Here is a 20,249-nt window from a genome sequence, read left to right on the forward strand (position 1 = left end):
ATAATAGCACTTGGCAGTGAACCTTTTGACTCTCAGCTCTTAGCCTGTGACTTGAATTAGTTTCGAGTGGATTTGGAGGCATCCCATGACAGCCAAAGCGGAGTTCTGATATCAGTGTTTGGCGTTCTGCCTTGATCAATAGTCTTGTTATTTGCCCTTGAACCTCTGTGGTGCTGGAGAATCCCAGACATTCCTCAGGTTTGATTTACATGGCAATAAATAATCTATGCTGTCTGTTGCTGTTCCATCAGTGTCTGCCCTGTTCATAAAGCCCTGGGGACGTGGTGGCTGCTAACTCCAGGTGCAGGTCTTGTTCCTGGGGCTTGCTGCTCAGCTTCATTGCTGCTTTGTGGCTCCATTGTGTACGCACAATGGACCATTGACATAACTGTGAAAATTAGTTTCCATCTGACTTTACTGTTTCAGTTACCATCTGTTTTCTTCTGTTACATACTGGGTGCTACATATATCATCTCATCTGGACTACAGTCCAGAGTGAGACTTTTCTTTTCTTTTTTTTTTGACAGGCAGAGTGGATAGTGAGAGAGAGAGACAGAGAGAAAGGTCTTCCTTTTTGCCGTTGGTTCACCCTCCAATGGCCGCTGTGGCCGGCGCATCGCGCTGATCCGAAGCCAGGAGCCAGGTGCTTCTCCTGGTCTCCCATGCGGGTGCAGGGCCCAAACACTTGGGCCATCCTCCACTGCCTTCCCGGGCCATAGCAGAGAGCTGGCCTGGAAGAGGGGCAACCAGGATAGAATCCGGCGCCCCGACCGGGACTAGAACCCGGTGTGCCGGCGCCGCAAGGCAGAGGATTAGCCTGTTAAGCCACGGCGCCGGCCCAGAGTGAGACTTTTCATCAAAGTGGAGATTGACGCTGGAGGTGCTGGGCTGAGATCTGAACTCGCGTCTGACCACGGAGCTCTCAGGCAGATACCATGACATTCCTCTCCCCTAAACTGCTTTCTTCTGCTTCCGCAGTGGTTTTGTGTTTAAGCTGGTACCTTGCTGCGCAGATCCAAAAGTTTTACATACCATTGAGAAAAGAATTTGAAATTTCTTAATAGTGTTGCAAATACGTGAAATTTATGGTGACAAACATAGCCAGATTACTTTCTTGTTATCCATCCATTTAGCGAATTTACAGTTTCCATTAATTTTAATCTGTCCTTATTACCTGTTTTATATAATAAATATCTCTTAGTCATGACAGACTCACTGGATATAGATTTCCTGAAGTAGTCTCTCTCTCAGTAAGCAGAGTTGCAGCTAAAGATTTGTGAATTAATTGGGAAAATTGCAAATCAGGTAGTCAGTGAAATAATTCATTGTCACATCCAATCAATAAACTTTGTAAATCAACTCATTTAATTCAAAAAATGATCTATATAGATCAAGCAACCAATTAAACAATTAGCATACACTTTGCAATTAATTAATTTAAGCATCAATCATGTAATTAAAACTCCAAATTTAAGCTGCAGAATTTAGAATTCTACCACCTTGTGAACCATCAGGTTCATGCCTCTAAATGCTAGCAGTTTCAAAACTTCAGCTTTGGAGCACGGTAATTTACAGTGTTTATGTTGATTTCAGTATTTTTTTAAAATATTTTAATTTTTTATTCATTTATTTGAAGCACATAAAGACAGGACAACAGAGATCTTTTCATCTTCTGATTCACTCTGTGAATGCCTGCAACACTGGGGCTAGACCAGGCCAAAGCCAGAACCTGGAACTCAGTCACTTAAGCTATCACCTGCTCCCTCCGGGAGTGCACGTTAGTAGGAAACAGGAATCCAGAGCGGAGCCAGAACTCAAAGCCAGGCCCCAGTACGGCTGCCAGCATTCCAAGTGGCATCTTAACTGCTGCAGCAAACACCCCCTCATGGTATCGTCTGTGTGTTAGTGTAGCTTCCCATCCTTTTCAACAAGCCAACTTTCTACCTCTCCCGAAGAGGAAAAAGGGGTGTGTGTGTTGATTCTAAATTGGACAAGACAGGATCTGGGAATATTGAGCAGACATTCTGTAGAGGTGGAAGTGACCAGAAGTCGCTGAGAGGGTGTCTGTGTCAGAATAAATGAGGTAAATACTTTTGCTCTGTTTGGAGTCAAATCCTGCCAAATGAATTAGATATTCTGCGAGGAAAAGGAAACTGGGCGGCTGTTGTTGCTTACCTTGAGTATTCGCGAGAAGTCAAAGGCTTCTGACTCTCCCCAGGTGATTTTCCTCCTTTATAGTTGTTTTAAAATTTATTTTAATGTGTTCATTTATATTTGTCTTATAGCTAGTGTGGTGCTTACTTTTTCTGCCTATTGTACTGTAAGCTTCCTTTAGGGTTGATGCTAAATCTCACCTTTGATCTAAAGGGCTAAGTTCTGTGTTTGCTCCACAACAGGTGCCAGAGGTCTGACTGCTACCAGCCTTGCTGAAGAACAGCAGTGTGCTGAAGTTGACCTCACGCTTCCCTGTCTTAGTATTCACTGCCCTCTGTCTTCCCTGCAGTGACAACGTCAGTGCCTACTGCCTGCACATTGCTGAGGATGACGGGGAGGTGGACACAGATTTCCCCCCGCTGGATGCCAATGAGCCCATTCATAAGTTTGGCTTCAGTACTCTGGCCCTGGTTGAGAAGTATTCCTCGCCTGGTCTGACATCCAAGGAATCACTCTTTGTTCGAATGTGAGTACTCGGGCCCTTATTTATCTCGGTACTTTCTGCCTGTGTCCTGGCGTTTCAGCTCTGATTTTTGGTTTTGTTCCACAAATGAAGGATGTTTGGTGTTTGGAGAGTCTTCATGCAATGATTACTTCCAGAGGCAGCATTTGACTTCTGTTTCCTGCTCTGTCCCTAGGCTGCAGATTGCCCTTCAGTAACACTCTGTAAGGAAGACCCCTGAATGTCAGATCTAGAACCAGTTCTCTGGAGACGTGGGTTCACTTGGAGCCTCCGAAGCTGGTTTTTTCTCAGGGTCAGCATTGGGGCCAGCAAGTTAAGCCAGTGCTTGGGAAGCCCACATCCTGTTTCAAGATATCTGGGATCAAATCCCACCTCCACTTCGATCCAGCTCCCTGCTAATGCACTTGGGAGGCAGCAGGTGATGGCTGCAGTGCATGAGTTGCTGCCACCCATGCAAGAGTCTCAGATTCCCGGCTTCAGCCTGGCCCAGGCCCAGGCCTGGGCCCCGGCCCAGCTGTTGTGTGCATCTTGGGAGTAACCAGAAGACAAAGATCTCTCTCTATCTCAGTATCTCTCTGTCTCTCTCTCCCTCTCTCTCTTTCAAATAAACAAATCTTTAAAAAAACAGTCTTTTGAAAGATTTACTTATTTATTTGAAAGGCATAGTAGAGAGAGGGAGAGGGAGAGACATTTTGAGTCATTTCCAAAATGGCCACAACAGCCAGGGCTGGGCCAGACCAAAACCAGGAGCCAGGAACTTTTTTTCACTCTCCCACAGGGTACAGGGGCTCAAAGACTTGGGTCATCCTCTTCTGCCTTCCCAGGTGTATTAGCAGGGAGCTGGATTAGAAGTAGAGCAGCTGGGACTCAAATTGGCACCCATGTGGTATGCTGGCATAACTGGCAGCAGCTTTACCCACTATGCCACAATGCCAGCCCCAAAACACTTTTCTCTGTAACTTTGTTTAGATCACATTTGATTTTTCTTTCCTTTCTTTCTTTAGCTTCAGCAGATGTCCTCCATCTTACTTGTGCCTTTGGCACTCATAAAGCTTGTAAAAGTTTTCTCCTGAAAAGTATGTGTAAACATAAAATAATGTTCAGTGGCATGTGGAAGCCTTGTTTTAAAAGATTTATTTATTTATTTGAGAGAGGCAGACAGACATCTGGTTCTGGTTCACTCTCCCTAAATGCCTGGGACAGCCAGAGCTGGGTTAGGCCAAAGACTGAGACAGTGGCTTAATCCAGGTCTCCCACATGAGGGGCAAGAATCTGATCATTGCAGCCATCACCATTGGCCAGCAGGATCCACATAAAGAGGAAGATGGAGTCGGGAGACAGAGCCGGGCACTGAACCTAAGCACTCAGACGTACAATGCCGGCATCTTAACCGCTAGGCCAAACACCCACTCCTGTTGTGTTTAAAGTTACCGAGTTACTACACAAATTGTGACAGAGTGATCAGTGGGGCTTTACTATTAGATCAAGCAGTAAGATCAGCTGCAGATAGGATGCGTCCTGAAGTCCGCCATTTCGGAGCAGTGAGGAGTCTAAGTGGCATCTGAGAAATCTGCAGCACCTGTAGTGTGCTGTGGTGTTGGCTCCGCTCTGTTCACGACAGTCGGCAGCACTGCTAACATTGCTGTCATTTGTTGCCTACGGTAATAATTGGAGGAAACGTTAAATATCAGAAGTTAGTGAAGATAAACATGCAATTTCTCTTCACTCAAGTCTACAGAGCTCCTGAGTTTTAGCCACACGGCCCAGCTATAAAGGGGAAATCTGGCATTCAGGCCTCAATGTCTAACCTAAGCTTGTCTAACCTGGACCTCAGCGGTTCTTCTCTTGGCCATCTCCTGGGAACAATAGGGATCCCTTTGGCACCCCCTGCTGTTAGTAATCAGCAAATTCACCATCCAGAAAAGGGATTGCTTTAGGAGACATTTTCCTCCTGTCTCTTTAAAACATATTGCCTTTGTTTCAGATTTTTACAGAAAATAGGATTGTGCTGCATATGATACATGAGTATTTTGGGTCTTTCTACCCTTGAGCAAAGAAATAGTAACAGAATGCCTGGGAATGAGCTGGGAGTAGCCACCCAAACCTTTAGTGGTCATTTCATCCCTACTGTGAGTTAGTTATGTGTGGAACAGCAAAGGTTTCCCATTTCGTCAGAGGCACTAAAATAACAACTTAAAGAATGTTTAAGGAGGTGGGGGCCGGCACTGTGGCGCAGCGGGTTAAAGTCCTGACCTCCAGCACAGGTATCCCATATGGGTGCCAGTTCGAGTCCTGGCTGCTCCACGTCCATTCCAGCTCCCTGCTAATGTTCCTGGGAAAGCAGTAGAAGATGGCCCAAGTCCTTGGGCCCCTGCACCTACATGGGAGACCCAGAAGAAGCTCCTGGCTCCTGGCTTTGGATTGGCTCAGCTCTGGCCATTGTGGCCATCTGGGGAGTGAACCAGTAGATGGAAGACTTCTCTCTCTGTCTGTCTCCACCTCTCTCTGTAACTCTTTCAAATAAACAAAAATCTTTTGAAAATATTTAAAATTACTTAAAAATATTCCAAGATCCCTCCATCCTAATATATATGTAACTATTTGTCTCCTACTATACATATATTTTACATTATTTTTACTTAGCATTATATTATAAATATTTTTATGTTTTTGTTCTTAATTCCTACAATCTGTATTTATCATGTAGCAGGGATCTAGACAGACACAGCCTCACCCTCATGGCGCTTACTATTTAGTGGGGAGATGGTTGTAAAACAAATAATTAAAATATGATTAGCCATATAAAGGACGAGTGTGTGGGATAAAATAAAAGCCTACCACAGGATATTTAGATTGTTTCTTGTTTTAATAAGTAATTCTGTTATGACAATCATTATCTCTGTCCTTTTCATTCCTGTTGAATAATTTCTTTAGGATCATTTCCTATGAGTAGGAGACAAGAAGACAGTTGAAGCATCATTACACTGTCACTTTTTATTGACAGAAACCCTCTGAAAAGTGCATCAATTCATAATGCTTCCTACAGAATTCATAAGACTATTTTTTCAGTCTTATTAACACCTTTCAAAGTGTTGTCATAGGATTTTTTTTTCTAATTTAAAAGATGTTTGTAGAGCATTTCAGTAGTCATTACTTGCATTTTTATTGATTGTTAATAAGTGACCAGATGGCCAGCGCCGTGGCTCAATAGGCTAATCCTCCGCCTTGCGGCGCCGGCATACCGGGTTCTGTCCCAGTTGCCCCTCTTCCAGGCCAGCTCTCTGCTATGGCCCGGGAGTGCAGTGGAAGATGGCCCAAGTGTTTGGGCCCTGCACCCCATGGGAGACCAGGAGAAGCACCTGGCTCCTGGCTTCGGATCAGCGCAATGCGCTGGCCGCAGCGCGGCGGCCATTGGAGGGTGAACCAACGGCAAAAGGAAGACCTTTCTCTCTCTCTCTCTCTCTCTCTCTCTCATTGTCGACTCTGCCTGTCAAAAAAAAAAAAAAAAAAGTGACCAGAAGAAGTTTTCCTATTTAAATGTTCACAGATGATTGCAGCAGTCTTTTAAACTGAAAGTCCTTTCTAAAGCAAGAGCACGGAGAGACAGAGACAGATTGAGTCCCCATCCCCAAATGTCCTGCCAAAGCCCGGTGCCAGGGACCAGGAACCCAATCCAGGTCTCCCTCTTGTGGGAGGCAGGAACCCCACCACTTGATCCATCACTTTTACCTCCCAGAGTTCACATTAGTAGGAAGCTGGAGTCAGGAGCTAGAGCTGGGGGGTTGAAATAAGCATTCAGTATGGGATGCAGGCATCCCAGCCACCAGGCACAAGGCCCTTTAAACCAGGGCTTTCCTTTTTTTTTTTTTTTTTAAGACAGGCAGAGTTAGAGAGAGAGAGAGATAAAAGGTCTTCCTTCCGTTGGTTCACCCCCCAAATGGCTGCTATGGCTGGCGCACTGTGCTGATCCGAAGCCAGGAGTCAAGTATTTCCTCCTGGTCTCCCATGCGGGTGCAAGGCCCAAACACTTGGGCCATCCTCCACTGTACTCCCGGGCCACAGCAGAGAGCTGGACTGGAAGAGGAGCAACTGGACAGAATCCGGCGCCCTGACCAGGACTAGAACCTGGGGTGCCAGCGCCACAGGCGGAGGATTAGCCAAGTGAACCGTGGCGCTGGCCTAAACCAGTGCTTTCCAGTAGAGACATCCAGGCTGGATTCTATATACCTCCCCAGAAGAGGCATCTTAGACTGCAGGAGTAATTCCTATGAACTCCATCTTCTGGAGAATTCCAATAGGGGAGGCAGAGAATGGCAATAACTGCTTATACTTGTTTGTTTTTTTAACCTCCTGAATCATTCCTCTCCCTGCACTCCTACTCCCAAACATCCACACACGCCAGTCAATCCTTTTTCTATTTTAAAGTTCAAGAGAGTTTATTTGACATGTCTGGAGTGTTTCTAAAAGCACAAAGTAAAATGAAATCTTTATCTGTGAACATTCACAACAAAAACGTCAATAAGTTTTTCTTTTTTCAGTTGTCTGATGGAATAATGCAGATCACTGACTGTTTGCCCTGTGTGTGTTTCCTTGGTTCGGCAGTCTCCCACTTGCCTCTCTGGTCTATATTCTCAGCTGGAAAAGCTGCTCCTGCAAAGGCAGGGCCGAGCGATGCTCAGGATGTGCCTGTAGTTTTAGAAGAGAAAATCCCAGCAAGACGAGTGAAGTCACCACTGGGTCGCCACTTCATTTTCCCCCTTTGCTCCTTGCCTTTCTCTCCTGGAGGAGAGGAGACAGGAAGAAGCTGGGAAGACACTGGCCTGAAAAAGAGGAAGTAGGTTTGACAATAGGGGGTGAATTAGTAAGTTACTAGGGGCCAACTATGCATATGTTTTCTCATTGAACCTTAAGTTAGCCCAGTTTTCATTATGACCAGTTTAAGGACTTGGAAACTGAGGCTGAGCAGGCATTGTTCTCTGGCTTGGATTTGACCCTAGCCCTGACTTTAAAGTCCTTTCTGACACTCTGCGAGGAGATTAGGGTGGGCCGGGGGGTTTGAATGTAGAGTGGGTTTAGTCAGTCAAGTGAGTCCCACTGGCATAAGGCCCATGTTCAGCCACTCTGTGGCGCAGAGGGTAAGATGGGCGGTGGAGCAGATTGCTTGGATGCCCATTCTGACATTGCTCTGAGTAGGGTACGTGATCCTGGATGTGGATTTCTTGGTTTTTCCGTGGCTCAGTTAAGTGGAGGTGAGGGTTGAATGACCTGGTATATGTAAAGCACTTCGAACAGCGCCTGGCATCTGTAAGTGCCATCTGAAATGTTAGCTTCCATGATTGTTACTCACAGCTCATCCTGTGAGTGTGGGAATAGAATTATCTGTGCCCCACAGTGCGCAGCATAGCCCCTTTACTGTAATAGATAGGTCACAGATATTTATTAAGCAGATAATCGAGGAGATCTGGTTCTAGTCTTCTGTCTCTTCTGCCCAGTCTTAGACTAACTGCAGAGGAGGGGCAGACTTCAGGCGAGCGTTGCCTAGCTGGGCTGAAAAAACCTGAATTGGAGTAACTCACTGGACATGGGCAGGTTGTGGACATCGGAGATTTGCAGACTTTCCTGGTAGTCTTTTATTAACAAAGATGCTAAAAACAGTTGTAGGCTGGGCAGTTGGGATGCAGGTTAAGATACCTGTCCCCATTCAGAGTACAGTACCTGGGTCAGTTCCTGGCTCCAGCTCCTGTCTCCAGCTTCCTGCTCATGCAGACCCTGGGAGGCAGCCATGGTGGCTCAAGCAGTTGGGTCCTGCCACCCACACCTGGATTGCACTCCCCTCTCCTGCTTCAGCCTGGCCCTGCCCTGGCCATTGCTGCCATGTGAGGCGTGAGCTGCTGGCTCTCCACTTTTCAGATGAAGATAGTAACAAGACCATAAACTCTTTGAAGACTGGAAGAGCATAACTCTTACTATCTATGTATCCTTAGCACTCAGCACAAGTTTTTTGTTTGTTTGTTTTTAAAGATTTACTTATTTATTTATTTGAAAGGCAGAGTTAGGCAGAAGAAGAGAAAGAGAGGTCTTCCATCTGCTGGTTTACTTCCCAGTTGGCTGCCACAGCCAGAGCTAGGCTGTTCTGAAGCCAGGAACCAGGAGCTTCTTCCAGGTCTCCCACACAGGTGCAGGGGCCCAAGGTGCCACAGGCAGCGGCTTTACCCACTATGCTACAGCACTGGCCCCTTAGCACAGGTATTTGAAGAGAGGTGGGCTGCCAGCAGGACTTCTGACCAAGCCCTGGGTCCCACTGTACCTCCTGAGCCCTCTTCCCTTCCTCTGCAGCCTTGCCCTGGCCTTTGAGTACCAGGAAGCCCCAGGCGGTCTTCTGGCCTTCAGAGGGCCTCCCAGCACCCACCCCCGAGGCTCCAGGAAATGTTTTTCCCCAAGCAACGCTTGAATTTGGACAAACCTGGATTCAAATGTCAACTTCACCAGTAAGTTGCTCCATGAGTTTAAGCAACTTACCTTTGTAAGTCTCAGGTTCTTTATCTGAAAAATGCCAATAACTGCCTCATGGAATTGTCATTAGGAATTTCCTTAGACATCAGTAATGTCTCTATTAAAGGCAAATAAATTTTGTAGCCTCAATCTTTACCCCAATTTTTTTATTCTTGTAATGCTATTTGAATAGATATAAATGTAAACATTCTAGTTATAAAGTTATGTAATTTCCTAGCTATAAAGTCCATGTTTTTATGCAACTTAATTAAAATTACAAGTTAAATGCAAGCAAAACTGCAACATCAATGAGGTTACTTCGGTGCAACAGTTGATGTTTTGCTGAAATTAAATTGCTGATGCTGGGTTAAGTGGGAGTTAAATATTTTTCTTGTCAACTTGTATCTTTTGATTTTTATATAAAACTTAATGAGTACCATATTTCTAATAACCAATCCACTATTGTAATGGACCAACTGATTTATAAGGTGTTGCCCCCAAATTTTAAATGTTCTTCACTAGAAAAATCTGTGCATTTGTCCCACCATCATTTCCACTTAATTTCAGTTTCCCAGAAATTTCCGTTTGAAAACTGAAATTCCTATATCTGGGAACATTCCTCACTACTGCCCCTAACCCCTGACCCCCTACTTTCTGCTGTCCTTGCTTTGTCTGTATATAGGTGAACTCTGCCTGATTGATAACCTAGCCACAGTGTGACTTGTGTGCAAAAGAGCATCATTTGTCAGGCATCAACAAGCCTGTTCCTTAGAGGATATGGACCCACTGATTTCTCCCACCACTTTCTTTATCCAACAAATTGTGTTTGCAGGTAGCTGCAATGATACCATTTGGCCTTTACTAAGTCTGCCAGTGATGTCAAGTAACTCTAGCTGCTGGAGGACACAACCCCTGTTGTCTCACCAACTTATCCTAGGTGCTGCAAACTTTCTCTGAAGGGCCGAGTAGTTAATATTTTAGTTTGTGGGTTCATCTTTGCATTGGCTGTGAAGGTAGCTGTAGGTGATGCATAAGCGAATGAGCATGGGCCACATTTGTCAACCCGTCTTACCCAGTAAGCTGACTGCTTGTACACATCTGTCTGATGAGGGTCACATGGCTGTCCTGGGCTCCCCCAGGACAGTGATCTGGGCTCCCCCAGCTGGGGGAAAAATGGGGTACATGGGAGATAGGAAGTCGCCTACATCTATTATCAACTTTATCTATTCACAAGGATATTTTGACAAGTTTGTAGATAAGTAAAATTAAAAGATAAATTTAGCGCAAAAGAAATTTTAAATTCTTGCATAATTTTTCCATAAATATGAATTTTCCATGAACTTTTTGAAGACCCCTCCTGGCCGGTGCCATGGCTCACTTAGCTAATCCTCCGCCTGCGGCACTGGCACCCTGGGTTCTAGTCCCGGTTGGGGCGCCAGATTCTGTCCTGGTTGCCCCTCTTCCAGTCCAGCTCTCTGCTGTGGCCTGGGAAGGCAGTGGAGGATGGCCCAAGTGCTTGGGCCCTGCACCCGCATGGGAGACCAGGAGGAAGCACCTGGCTCCTGGTTTCGGATCGGCCGTAGCGGCCATTTGGGGGGTGAAAGAACGGAAGGAAGACCTTTCTCTCTCTCTCTCTCTCTCTCTCTCTCTCTCTCTCTCTCTCTCACTGTCTAACTCTGCCTGTAAAAAAAAAAAAAAAAAAAAAAAAAAAAAAAAAGACCCCTCCTATGTAGGGGTCCCTCTAGACATGCTTAGATGAATAGATGTGAGTTAATAGGTAGAATTTTCATTAAGCTAAATTCAAATGTTTACATCTGAAATAGCCTATGACTTCATCTGTGGACTCCTCAGTTCCTTGAACCTCACGAAATAATGCTGTGATGATTAATTTAGCTCAGACCCTGGTAGGTAGGAAGTATTGTTACATGGTTGCTATTCTTATTCTTTGTATATGAGATTTATCAGATTGAATAATTTATAATAAGGTAAGAATGGGATTTAACCTTCCTTTAGGCTTTTTAAAATCATATAATTAATATATGTTCATTGTAGAAAAATTATAAAATGGATCGGTTTCTTCATACAAAAGAAAAATTTTAATTTCCCTTCATTCTCATGCAAAGATGATGAATCATAACATTTTATCGTTGTTTATATCTTAAGAGAACTAGTTAACTTAAATGAATCCCTAATCGGAAACGGAATGTGACATTGGATGACTTCTTATGTTCTTGCTGAGTCAGGACTGGGTGCTTCTTGGGCCCCAGGATCCTCCTAGAAATAGAACTATTGTTGTCAGGCTCCTACAGCTGTGGAAATGTTTTTTTGTTATAAGCTTTCCCGATGACCACAATAGTGCTATGGAAGTCTTAATATGTGTGATTCATTTCACCAGTAATTTTACTTCCAGGGATTTGCCCTAGGGAAATCATCAGAAATGTGTGCAAAGATGTATGTACTAGGATGTCCATTGCAGAGTTATTAACAGTAGCAGAAAGTTGGAATCAGCCTGGAGAAATAAGCATTGGTTTGCTTTTACAGTGAGGTGCTACGTATTCATTTAAAGTGATGATGAATATTGAATGACAAAGCAAAATGTTCTTGATATAAAGTACAAACATTTAAAATGGCGGCGGGGGGGGGTGTCTGTGGATTTTAAAAAATATGTGCACCAAAATAAACATCTTTTAAATCCAAAGAGCAAAACCAAACAAACAGCAACAACAAAATTAGTGGTTTGGAGGAAGAGGAGTAGATTAACAGCTTGCACTTGCAAATTAGGAGCCTGATAATGGAAGCTGTCTCCTTTACCAGATTCATAAGTGGATTTCTAAGTTATATGTTGCTCTTTATTGATTTTGGACAGAGCAAATGTCTATACCCATGGGAGTCCCTAACTTGCCATGTTAAGCATTGCTGTCTGGGTATCAGGAGTGTGGGGTCGGAGAGATGGGAAGAATGGGAGGGTTGTGGGCTGGCTCCCAAAGCCAGATACAGAACTGGGTGTCAGGTGATGCCTGGGGCAGTGCTCTGTGCCAGCAGTGACCAAGCCAAGGCCTGCTGCTACTTTAAATCAAGAACAGGGCAAATGGGCTCTTGAGTCAACTGAATGCTTCTCCCAGAAGGGACTTGCCTGGTCCCTCTCCTCCTCCCACCTCCCAGCCCAGGACTAACATCAGAATTTGTGAAACTGAATTGAATGCATGAATGGCAATGAGAAACAGCTGTGATGATGTTATTTCATTACATGTGTTGGCACTGAAGTTTCGTGCGGAGATCTGTCCTGGAGTGGGGAAGAAAGGCTTTAAAGGCAGGAAAGTCAAGGCCAACTAAGTGGCCAGAATCCCCCTAAATCACATGTCAGTATCAGCAACTAATCTGCCCTCCTATATATATATTTTCCATAAAATGTTTATGCATTAAGATGAATGTGGGAAAGGGACAGTTCTAACAGCAAAATGTAGAACAAATGGAATTTGGTTAGGGTTTTGCTCTTTGGGGAAGGGACCGTCAGGGAGACAGTGGAAGCTCTTGAGCCCCAAGCTGGGCTGCCTCAAGCAGCAGGGCCCAGGCCCCCCCTCCCCCCCCAGACTGCCCTCTTCCATGGGATGCACACATAGGAAAGACTGAGCTGCTTTTTAAGAGGCATGCCCTAGATCATTGCTCTTTCCTGGATGAGGGCTGTTCAAAGGGCCTGTAGTTGTAGTTTGCCTTCTTTATTTATTTATTTATTTATTTATTTGAAAGGCAAAAATGAAAGAGTAAGCAAGAGAGAGATCTTTCATCCACTGGTTCATTCCTCAAATGACCGAGGCTTGGCCAGGGGCTCCATCCTCTCCCACATGGTTGCAGGGGCTCTCTTCCGCTTCTTAACCAGACACATTAACAGGGAGCTGGATTGGAAGTGGAGCATCTGGGACTCGAACTGGCTCCCATATGGGATGCCGGCGTCACAGTTTAATCCTCCGCACCATGACACCAGCCCCTAGTTTGCCTTCTTGATGTTACCCCAAAGAATTCCCCGAATAACAGACCTTTATCAAAGGGTGCCATTTCCTGGAAGCCTGTCCTTCTCTTATGTGAGACTGTCTTGTGGTCTGGAGAAGGAAACAAGCATTTTTGCACACTCACTCAAGTTCATGCCTCTGAGAGACATTATCTCACTTACTACTTATAAGCAGTTCATTTCTGTATGTAAGCTGTTACTTACCCAAGGTCATACTGTTTGGTAAGGGCATGGCTAAAATAGAAAGAGGAATAGAGGAAGATGCCTGTATTCTCTGTAGCCAGGCCTGACAATATGGGTATAAATTATCCTAGTTATTTATTGTTTGCTCGAGTCATCGAGGACCAACTGTGTGTTGTTTCTGTTCATTCTGTTGTATTAGCAAACATTTTCATTGTCCAGATTGTCCTCGTGTATGGAAATGTAGCATATGCAGCCTGTTTAATTTTGTATTTGTAAATCTGACTTGATTTCCTTTTTGGCAACAGCTACTGTCTAGAGAAAAGAAAAGATTTTTCTTTGTGTCTGTTTAAGATGACAGAAATATTGGAGCAAGTAATCAAGATGGAAAGCATTAATTATAGACTTCTAAGAATTTAAAGGTCAGACGAGCTAAGTACGTGTGTTTTGCTCGCTGGAATGAAATCGTGCCAGGATTCACTTTATTCCTACGATGAAAGTGACTACCTTAGATAGCCATCAACTTTCTTTGCTATCTAAAAATTGCACTCGATTGTTGCTTTCATTACTATAGATCTTAAAAGTTTAGGACTCGCATTTCTGACATTAATGTGACTTGTTTCGTGACACACCCCCTTTGGCCATGTTTTGTTCCCATGTCTCATTTTGCTTTCCTCTGTTCTCCCCTCAGTTTGCATTGGAGTCTGTCAGCTACTGCAATGCACATGTCAGGCTAGTGACTTGTAATGTTTATTAATACAGTGTCAGTCTTGTGTTGAAAAAACGGAGGCTTCTCAGAAGGTTGCGATAGAACGAAGTGTTTGATTCCCAGACCCTGTCGGCGCTGCGTAGTGAGTACATTCTCCGATGTTACGCAGTTCACTGACCTGACAGTTATGGAACCCCGCCTGGGACCCCATTTCAGCAGGACATATTTGAACAGAAACAGTTTGCAAAACTTTACACACTTAAGCTCCTGCCAAGTCAAACTGTTAGCCACTTGAGTTTGTTATAAATACCCAGTGGCAGTGGTTGGAAGTAACCCACGGTGTGTTTTATATTCTGAACTGAATGTGAATGTCTTTGCGGTTATATAGAGTAGTAAATAATTGAGTTTGATTAGGGAGAGGGACCTCATTATCCCCCACCTGTGCCCAGCTGGAAGGGGAGGGTCGAAATGAAGCCATTAGCTGTCTCTCTTACTGGCATCTCAAAGAGCTCAAATACATCTGTGTCTTATTTTCTTTTCTGGCACAATCAGTCGAGCAAGCTAAGCAGGCATGACCGGATTTGGCAAGTCCCAAGGACTCTGGCAAAGATACACAAGGAGAAGGCGGAGGGCAGTCATTTTGGCTTCTCACTGCCCATTAGTCTAGCGAGTTATGTTTTTGGAAAATGTCTGTTTTGAAAAAGAGTACTTTGTCCAATGTCAAACACTGCATGCTCATACAATACGCTTTGATCTTTTTTTAAAAAATTTGGTCAGCACTAGGGGAAACAAACAGTGGCATTCGCACTGGTGTAAGCTCTCTTTATGGATAAAGCCGTGCCCACGGGACCTACTTTAAAGCAGATACGCTGCAGTTATTGTGAGGCTTCCTCCTGCGCATGTATTTTGGTTTTCCACCTTGAAGCGCTAGACCACAAGCATGCATGGGTGGGAACCAGAGAAGGTGTCTTCATCACTGTACAGCCTGGTCAGACTGGAGGCTCGAGTGCTGCCCTTAGCAGCCTTTTCCTGCTTCCGCAGACTGAGCCTGTGGCTCGTGAAACCATGACATTTCCCAGGGTCTTTTTAAAACATGACCTTGTAGGTCATGTGGTTAGTCTAAGAGTTAAGACATTTGAAGTCAACCTGAATTTGACACAGTGGAAGTTGAGCCTTTTCCAGATTAGTCAGTGATTCCAATCTGCAGAATGTGCTCTCTGGAGGTCTCTCCTTCCCTGAAGCTTAACACTCCTTTCTGGGATCCAGAGGAGTTAAAAACATGGGGTCTGGAGTCCAGCTGGCCGAAGTTCAAGTCCGGACTCCTCCAAAGACGTATTAGCAGCTATGTAACTTCTTAGTATCTGATTGCGTAACTTCAGGCAAGTGGCTTAACCTTGTCAAATCTCCTTCCTCTGTTATAAAACAGAAATAATAATAGCACCTACCTTTTCGGGGGAAATTAAGTAAACAGAGAAAGTGCTCGGTAAATGTTGACTGTTATCACAGTTTCATCATTATATATGAAGAAGAGCTCGTGGTTAGTACATTAACTGTTTCTTATTAAGCAATTATTATTGGGTGTTATGGTAGATAACTTTTAGAAGTATTTAACCTTTACAATAATCTTACAATCTGAGAATTACTATTAGCCCCCTTTCTGTAAATGAGAAAACATCATTAGGATGATTTTGTTTTTTGCCCAAGGAAGGCAGAGTTGGCACTCCAAACCAGGCCACTCTATTCTAGAGCTTACTGCACTCTGCCGCTTCCTGGTGTTGCCATTGTCTTTGTTAACGTGGTATAAAGCTAAATAGCAGTTGTGCTTTGAGACGTTGACTCCACCAGAAGCTTCTCTGACCTCCCTCCTAAGTGGCTGGGGGAAGCTCCTCTGAGCTGGCCTCCATGTTTGTGCTAATCACACAGAACTATAATTGTTTGTTGGCTTCTTTGTCTTTCTCTCCCACTGGATTGTGCTACTTGGGTTAGAGACCATATGGTTGGTTTCTGAATCCAAAATAGGATTTTTAATAGATGAGTAGCCTCAGGTAAGTTCCCTGGTGCCTCTAGCTTCAGTTTCTTTCTGATGTATAATAATATTTATTTTAGGATCGAATGGGTTAATACAGATGTGTTTTATATACTTTTTTAATGTTTATTTTCATCTACTTCAAAGGCAGAGCAACAGAGAGAGACAGATTAGTCTTCAGTGCATTGGTTTGCTTCCCAAATGCCTACAACATCCAGGGCAGCATCAGGCCAGAGTCAGGAGTCCAGAGCTCCATCTGAGTGGGTGGCAGGGGCCCAAGCACTTGAGCCATCACCTGCTGCCTCCCAGGATGCGTTAGCAGGAAGCTACATTGGAAGCAGAGCAGCTGGGAGGTTCTGAAGTCTGGCCCAGTGCTGCTCACAGACAGTGCCTCCTGAGTGTTGCCACCAAGCCCAGCAAACCACACGTTTTAATGCCTCTGCTACCAGTTACATACGGTCGCTATTGAGATGCAATTGCTGCTTAGAGGGTAGGCGAGAGAGGGACTGAATAGGGTAGCATCTTTTGGGCTGATGACTTGGCCAAAGGAAGCCAAAGACAACTGATTGGTGATGTCCTTTAACTCCTTGCCAGCCTTGGCACCAGGTGCTTTGGCATTCGCTATTTATCCTCATGACCGTTTTGTAGGGAAGTGGCCTCTTATTTCATGAGGGTGGCAAAGGCGCTCACGGCTTAGGGCAGCGTTTCCACTAGCCCTGGAGCCAGGGCTCAGATCAAGGGTGTCTCACTCCCTGCACAAGCACCTTCCTCCCCAGTGTGCTGCCTTCTAGCATGGGTCCTGCGTCCAACCCTGTGTCCTGTGACGAGAGTCCAGGCTTTTCAGATGAAGTCCCATGTCTGTGGTGCCACTGGTTTACTGCTTAGTGAAGAACTGCTCATCACGTTGGATTCATGCCGGTTTCAAAACTCCTCTCTGGTAACTGAGTGGCTTTGCACTGGGACAGAGCTGAGCTCCTCAAGTGAGGAATCTCTTTGAAATGCCCGTGCATTTTTCAGTGGTTACAAGACTTGCCAGGGCCTCGCTCTGAATTGACCAAAGCAGTCCTGGCAGCATTCCGTCAGCTCCCTGAGGTGGAGTTTCACTCTGGAGTTTCACCCAGCACAGTGCCCCTTGGGTGCTCTGCTCCCCAGGACACCAGAGCAGTTTCTGAGCCCAGACCTTGGGTCTGCATGGAGCCTGCTTGGTCAGCCAAGGCTTGTCACCCCCAGCCCAGGCCAGAGCTCAGACCGGGTGGAGGGGCGGGGCTGGGACTGGGAGCACACTGCTGACCTGCGCCAGCATTTCTCCTCAATCACCGTGTTCTCATCACGCCCAAAGCCCCGCGTGAAATAAAACCAGATTTAAGAGATGCATTTCAATAGACTTTTTAAGAAAGCACATAAAAAATCCTGGAGATAAAGAAATGAGCCATTAAAACCCAGCATGTTTGGAAATCAGGCTGAAATTGTGGGAAACAGTCTCCATTTCCATGTATTAACCTGGAGTGTAAGTTAACAGTGGCACCTGGAGGGGTGCTGGGAACCACTCATGTTCCCTGCTCTCAAAGTTTCAGAAACCTATCAGTGTCTGATTCCAGAAACCAGACTGTGTGTTTCTCTCCCCACCCACCCCCCTCAAGTGCTGTAGGCATGGCACAGGACCCAAAGTTTGCATTGGTCTGGAGGGAAAGGAGCAGACCCAGGTGGGACCCTCGGAAACTTCCCTTTGGTCTGGGGCAGCATGCAGGGCGCAGGGCAGAACCTCTTGTTTCCTTTTAATGTGCACATTTTTACGGAAATGGAGCCCCAGAGTAAGATGCGGCACACTCCTGAAGGCACAATCTGAGTGCCGCACGTGCCCCTTCTCGTCACCGTTGTTTTCATTTTCCTCCCGTGAACCTGGCTACTCTGGCTCCAGCGCGGAGGCTGTAAAGGAAGATGGAGAGCCGAGTTACCTCGGAATGATCACTATCGTTAACATTCACGGGTGGTTCACTTATCATTCCTGACTGCACAGACATGGCAGCCGCTCGGAAGCGTCCGCAGGTGTAGCGTGGTGATACATATTACATTGTGCCACAATGGATTTATGTATTCTGTAACAAAAGAAAAGTGTAATGAAAAAATACAGAAGGCAATCCTTTATTCCTGCACCGCGCGATTTATCAGTAATGCCCGTGGATGATGAGTGCCAGGGATCTCCTCTGCTTGCTTTAACCTTGTCACCTAGGTACGTTTTGGTAAAATGACGGAAAATACAGACTGGGGATTTTCCTGTGTTCAAAAATCTTTTAAATGGACACTTTTAATTTATGGAAGGTAGGCCAAGCACCAGGCTTCCTGGTGAGCTTTTAGCCTGGCTTTGCTGAGAAAGATAAACGTGTGGACTTGCAATAATGCTATCAGCCAGCAGTGGATTAGGAGAGAGTGTAAGCAGTTGATGAGCAGACTCAACTCTGAGATACTTCAGGTGGAGTGCAGGTGGCTGGCGGCTCCTGAGACCTAGGCCAGTACTAGGCTGTGAGTCCTGAAGAACTCGTGTTCCCTGTTAGGCCCCGCTCATCCATCGCCCAACATATTGTCACAGATGGAGCACACCCCGACTTCTGAGGAGAAAGCAGGGAGGGCAAACGGAACGCGGCTGATTGGCATTTGTTCCAAACACACACTGGCCTAGTGCCAGTGCAAATACCCTCCAGTTTATAAATGCACAAGGCACTTTACATTTCAGTATTCTTGCCAAAGTATCACTTACTGCCTCGCTCCCTAAATATAGTTTTGTTTTGTTTTTTTAAAGAGCTATTTCTTATTTTGCTTTGATCAGTAAAATAAACTTCTAAAGACTGTTCTGGGATGGGGTCCAGCATCAGAGGTAAAGAATGGCCGGGACTCAGGCATGATTCTCTAACAGAGTGTTCAGGAAAATTAGCTTGACAGTTCTCAGGCCTGCTGTTCGATAGCAAGAACTTGACCAAGTTAAAATGGATGATCGTGCTGGCCAGACCAGCACCGGCTTCTGCTTTTTAACAAATGGAATGTCAAGGATTAAACAGCAAGCCGTATGGAGAGGAAGGTTGTGGAGATGTCTCTGTATTAGGGAAGCAAATTGGGTCCTTGGTTTTGAGACGGGACCCCAGCCCCTATGGAGAGCCAGCCACCTGGTTGGGTCGAACCGAGGCTGGAGGCCCCTTCCCAGCCTGTCATATCATCGGGAAGTCTTTCCAGGGCTTAGCTTGCGACTTGGCTTTTCTTTCGCATTTCTTGTCAGTGTGAGGTTCTGCCATGTTTTCTGGCCATGTTCCCCTTTGAGATTCTTATGGGGAAATGGGAATGCGACCAAACTCCTTGTGGCAATTCCCATGTTCCATGGTTGGAAACTTGGGTCCCGTTTGTTACATTAGCTTCTTGGACTGGGCCTGTTTTGTTCCAGTGCCCAAGCATAGTGAGTAGTATTTGTGATACTTGCTATTGCAATTAATAGTCTTGGTGAAGTTATATCTCACCCAGGAGACAGGCTTCTGTTTTCAGAATATTTGTTCCTTAGCTTTTTCCCCCCTGCCTCTCTAAACGCAGGCCTTCCCCCATCCCAATTTAATTAAGCTTAGAAGTAGTGTTCCTATATTGTCTGGTAAACATTTGTGCTTCAGCTAATATTTTATTTGAGTCTAGAACTAATGAGATGAGACCATTCCTAGTGCAGTACACAGAGACTGTGTATTTTGGGTGTACGTATATATGTGTGCTCATATTTTACTAGTTAGGGAGAGCCTTTTCTTGTCTACATCCTGAATTCCTTTGGGAACACACACACACACACACACACACACACCCCTACCCCTGCTACCATGACATATTTCCTCCAGGACTCCCTGAGCTTATTCTAATGGTAGTATCTGCCTGCAGTGACATCTACTGACACAAGCCAAGTTTACCAGTTGTCAGTCCTTGCTGTGGGACTTGGTTGGGAGCCAACACTAAGAACCTGTGGTACCAGTGACCCACACAGACCAATTAGGCTCAATTTGTGGTCAATTAAAAAACCTTCCCTAACCCTGACCTTTGTTTCACTTGGAACTGTTCATACTGGAATGCTCCCCCCGCCCTCAATTAGCAGTAGATGTATTCAACCCATTTTTAAATAATTGGCGCTTCGGGGTAC

At 45.2% G+C, this 20,249-nt stretch overlaps 1 protein-coding gene across 5 annotated transcripts in view; it reads left to right on the plus strand.

Annotated features, from left to right (window-relative positions):
- MAPKAP1 (MAPK associated protein 1) overlaps positions 1-20,249 on the plus strand; it is a 268,601-nt gene that overhangs the window by 142,725 nt on the left and 105,627 nt on the right. For 4 of the 5 annotated variants that reach the window (XM_062207532.1, XM_062207530.1, XM_062207534.1 and 1 more), the window contains one exon: positions 2,504-2,680. The exons of the other annotated variant lie outside the window; for it this stretch is intronic. In XM_062207532.1, coding sequence (XP_062063516.1) covers positions 2,504-2,680 — 177 coding nt within the window. The remainder of the gene's footprint in view (positions 1-2,503; positions 2,681-20,249) is intronic. 5 annotated transcript variants of the gene reach the window in all.

The sequence above is a fragment of the Lepus europaeus genome, chromosome 12 (genome assembly GCF_033115175.1).
Source record: "Lepus europaeus isolate LE1 chromosome 12, mLepTim1.pri, whole genome shotgun sequence".
NCBI lineage: Eukaryota > Metazoa > Chordata > Mammalia > Lagomorpha > Leporidae > Lepus > Lepus europaeus.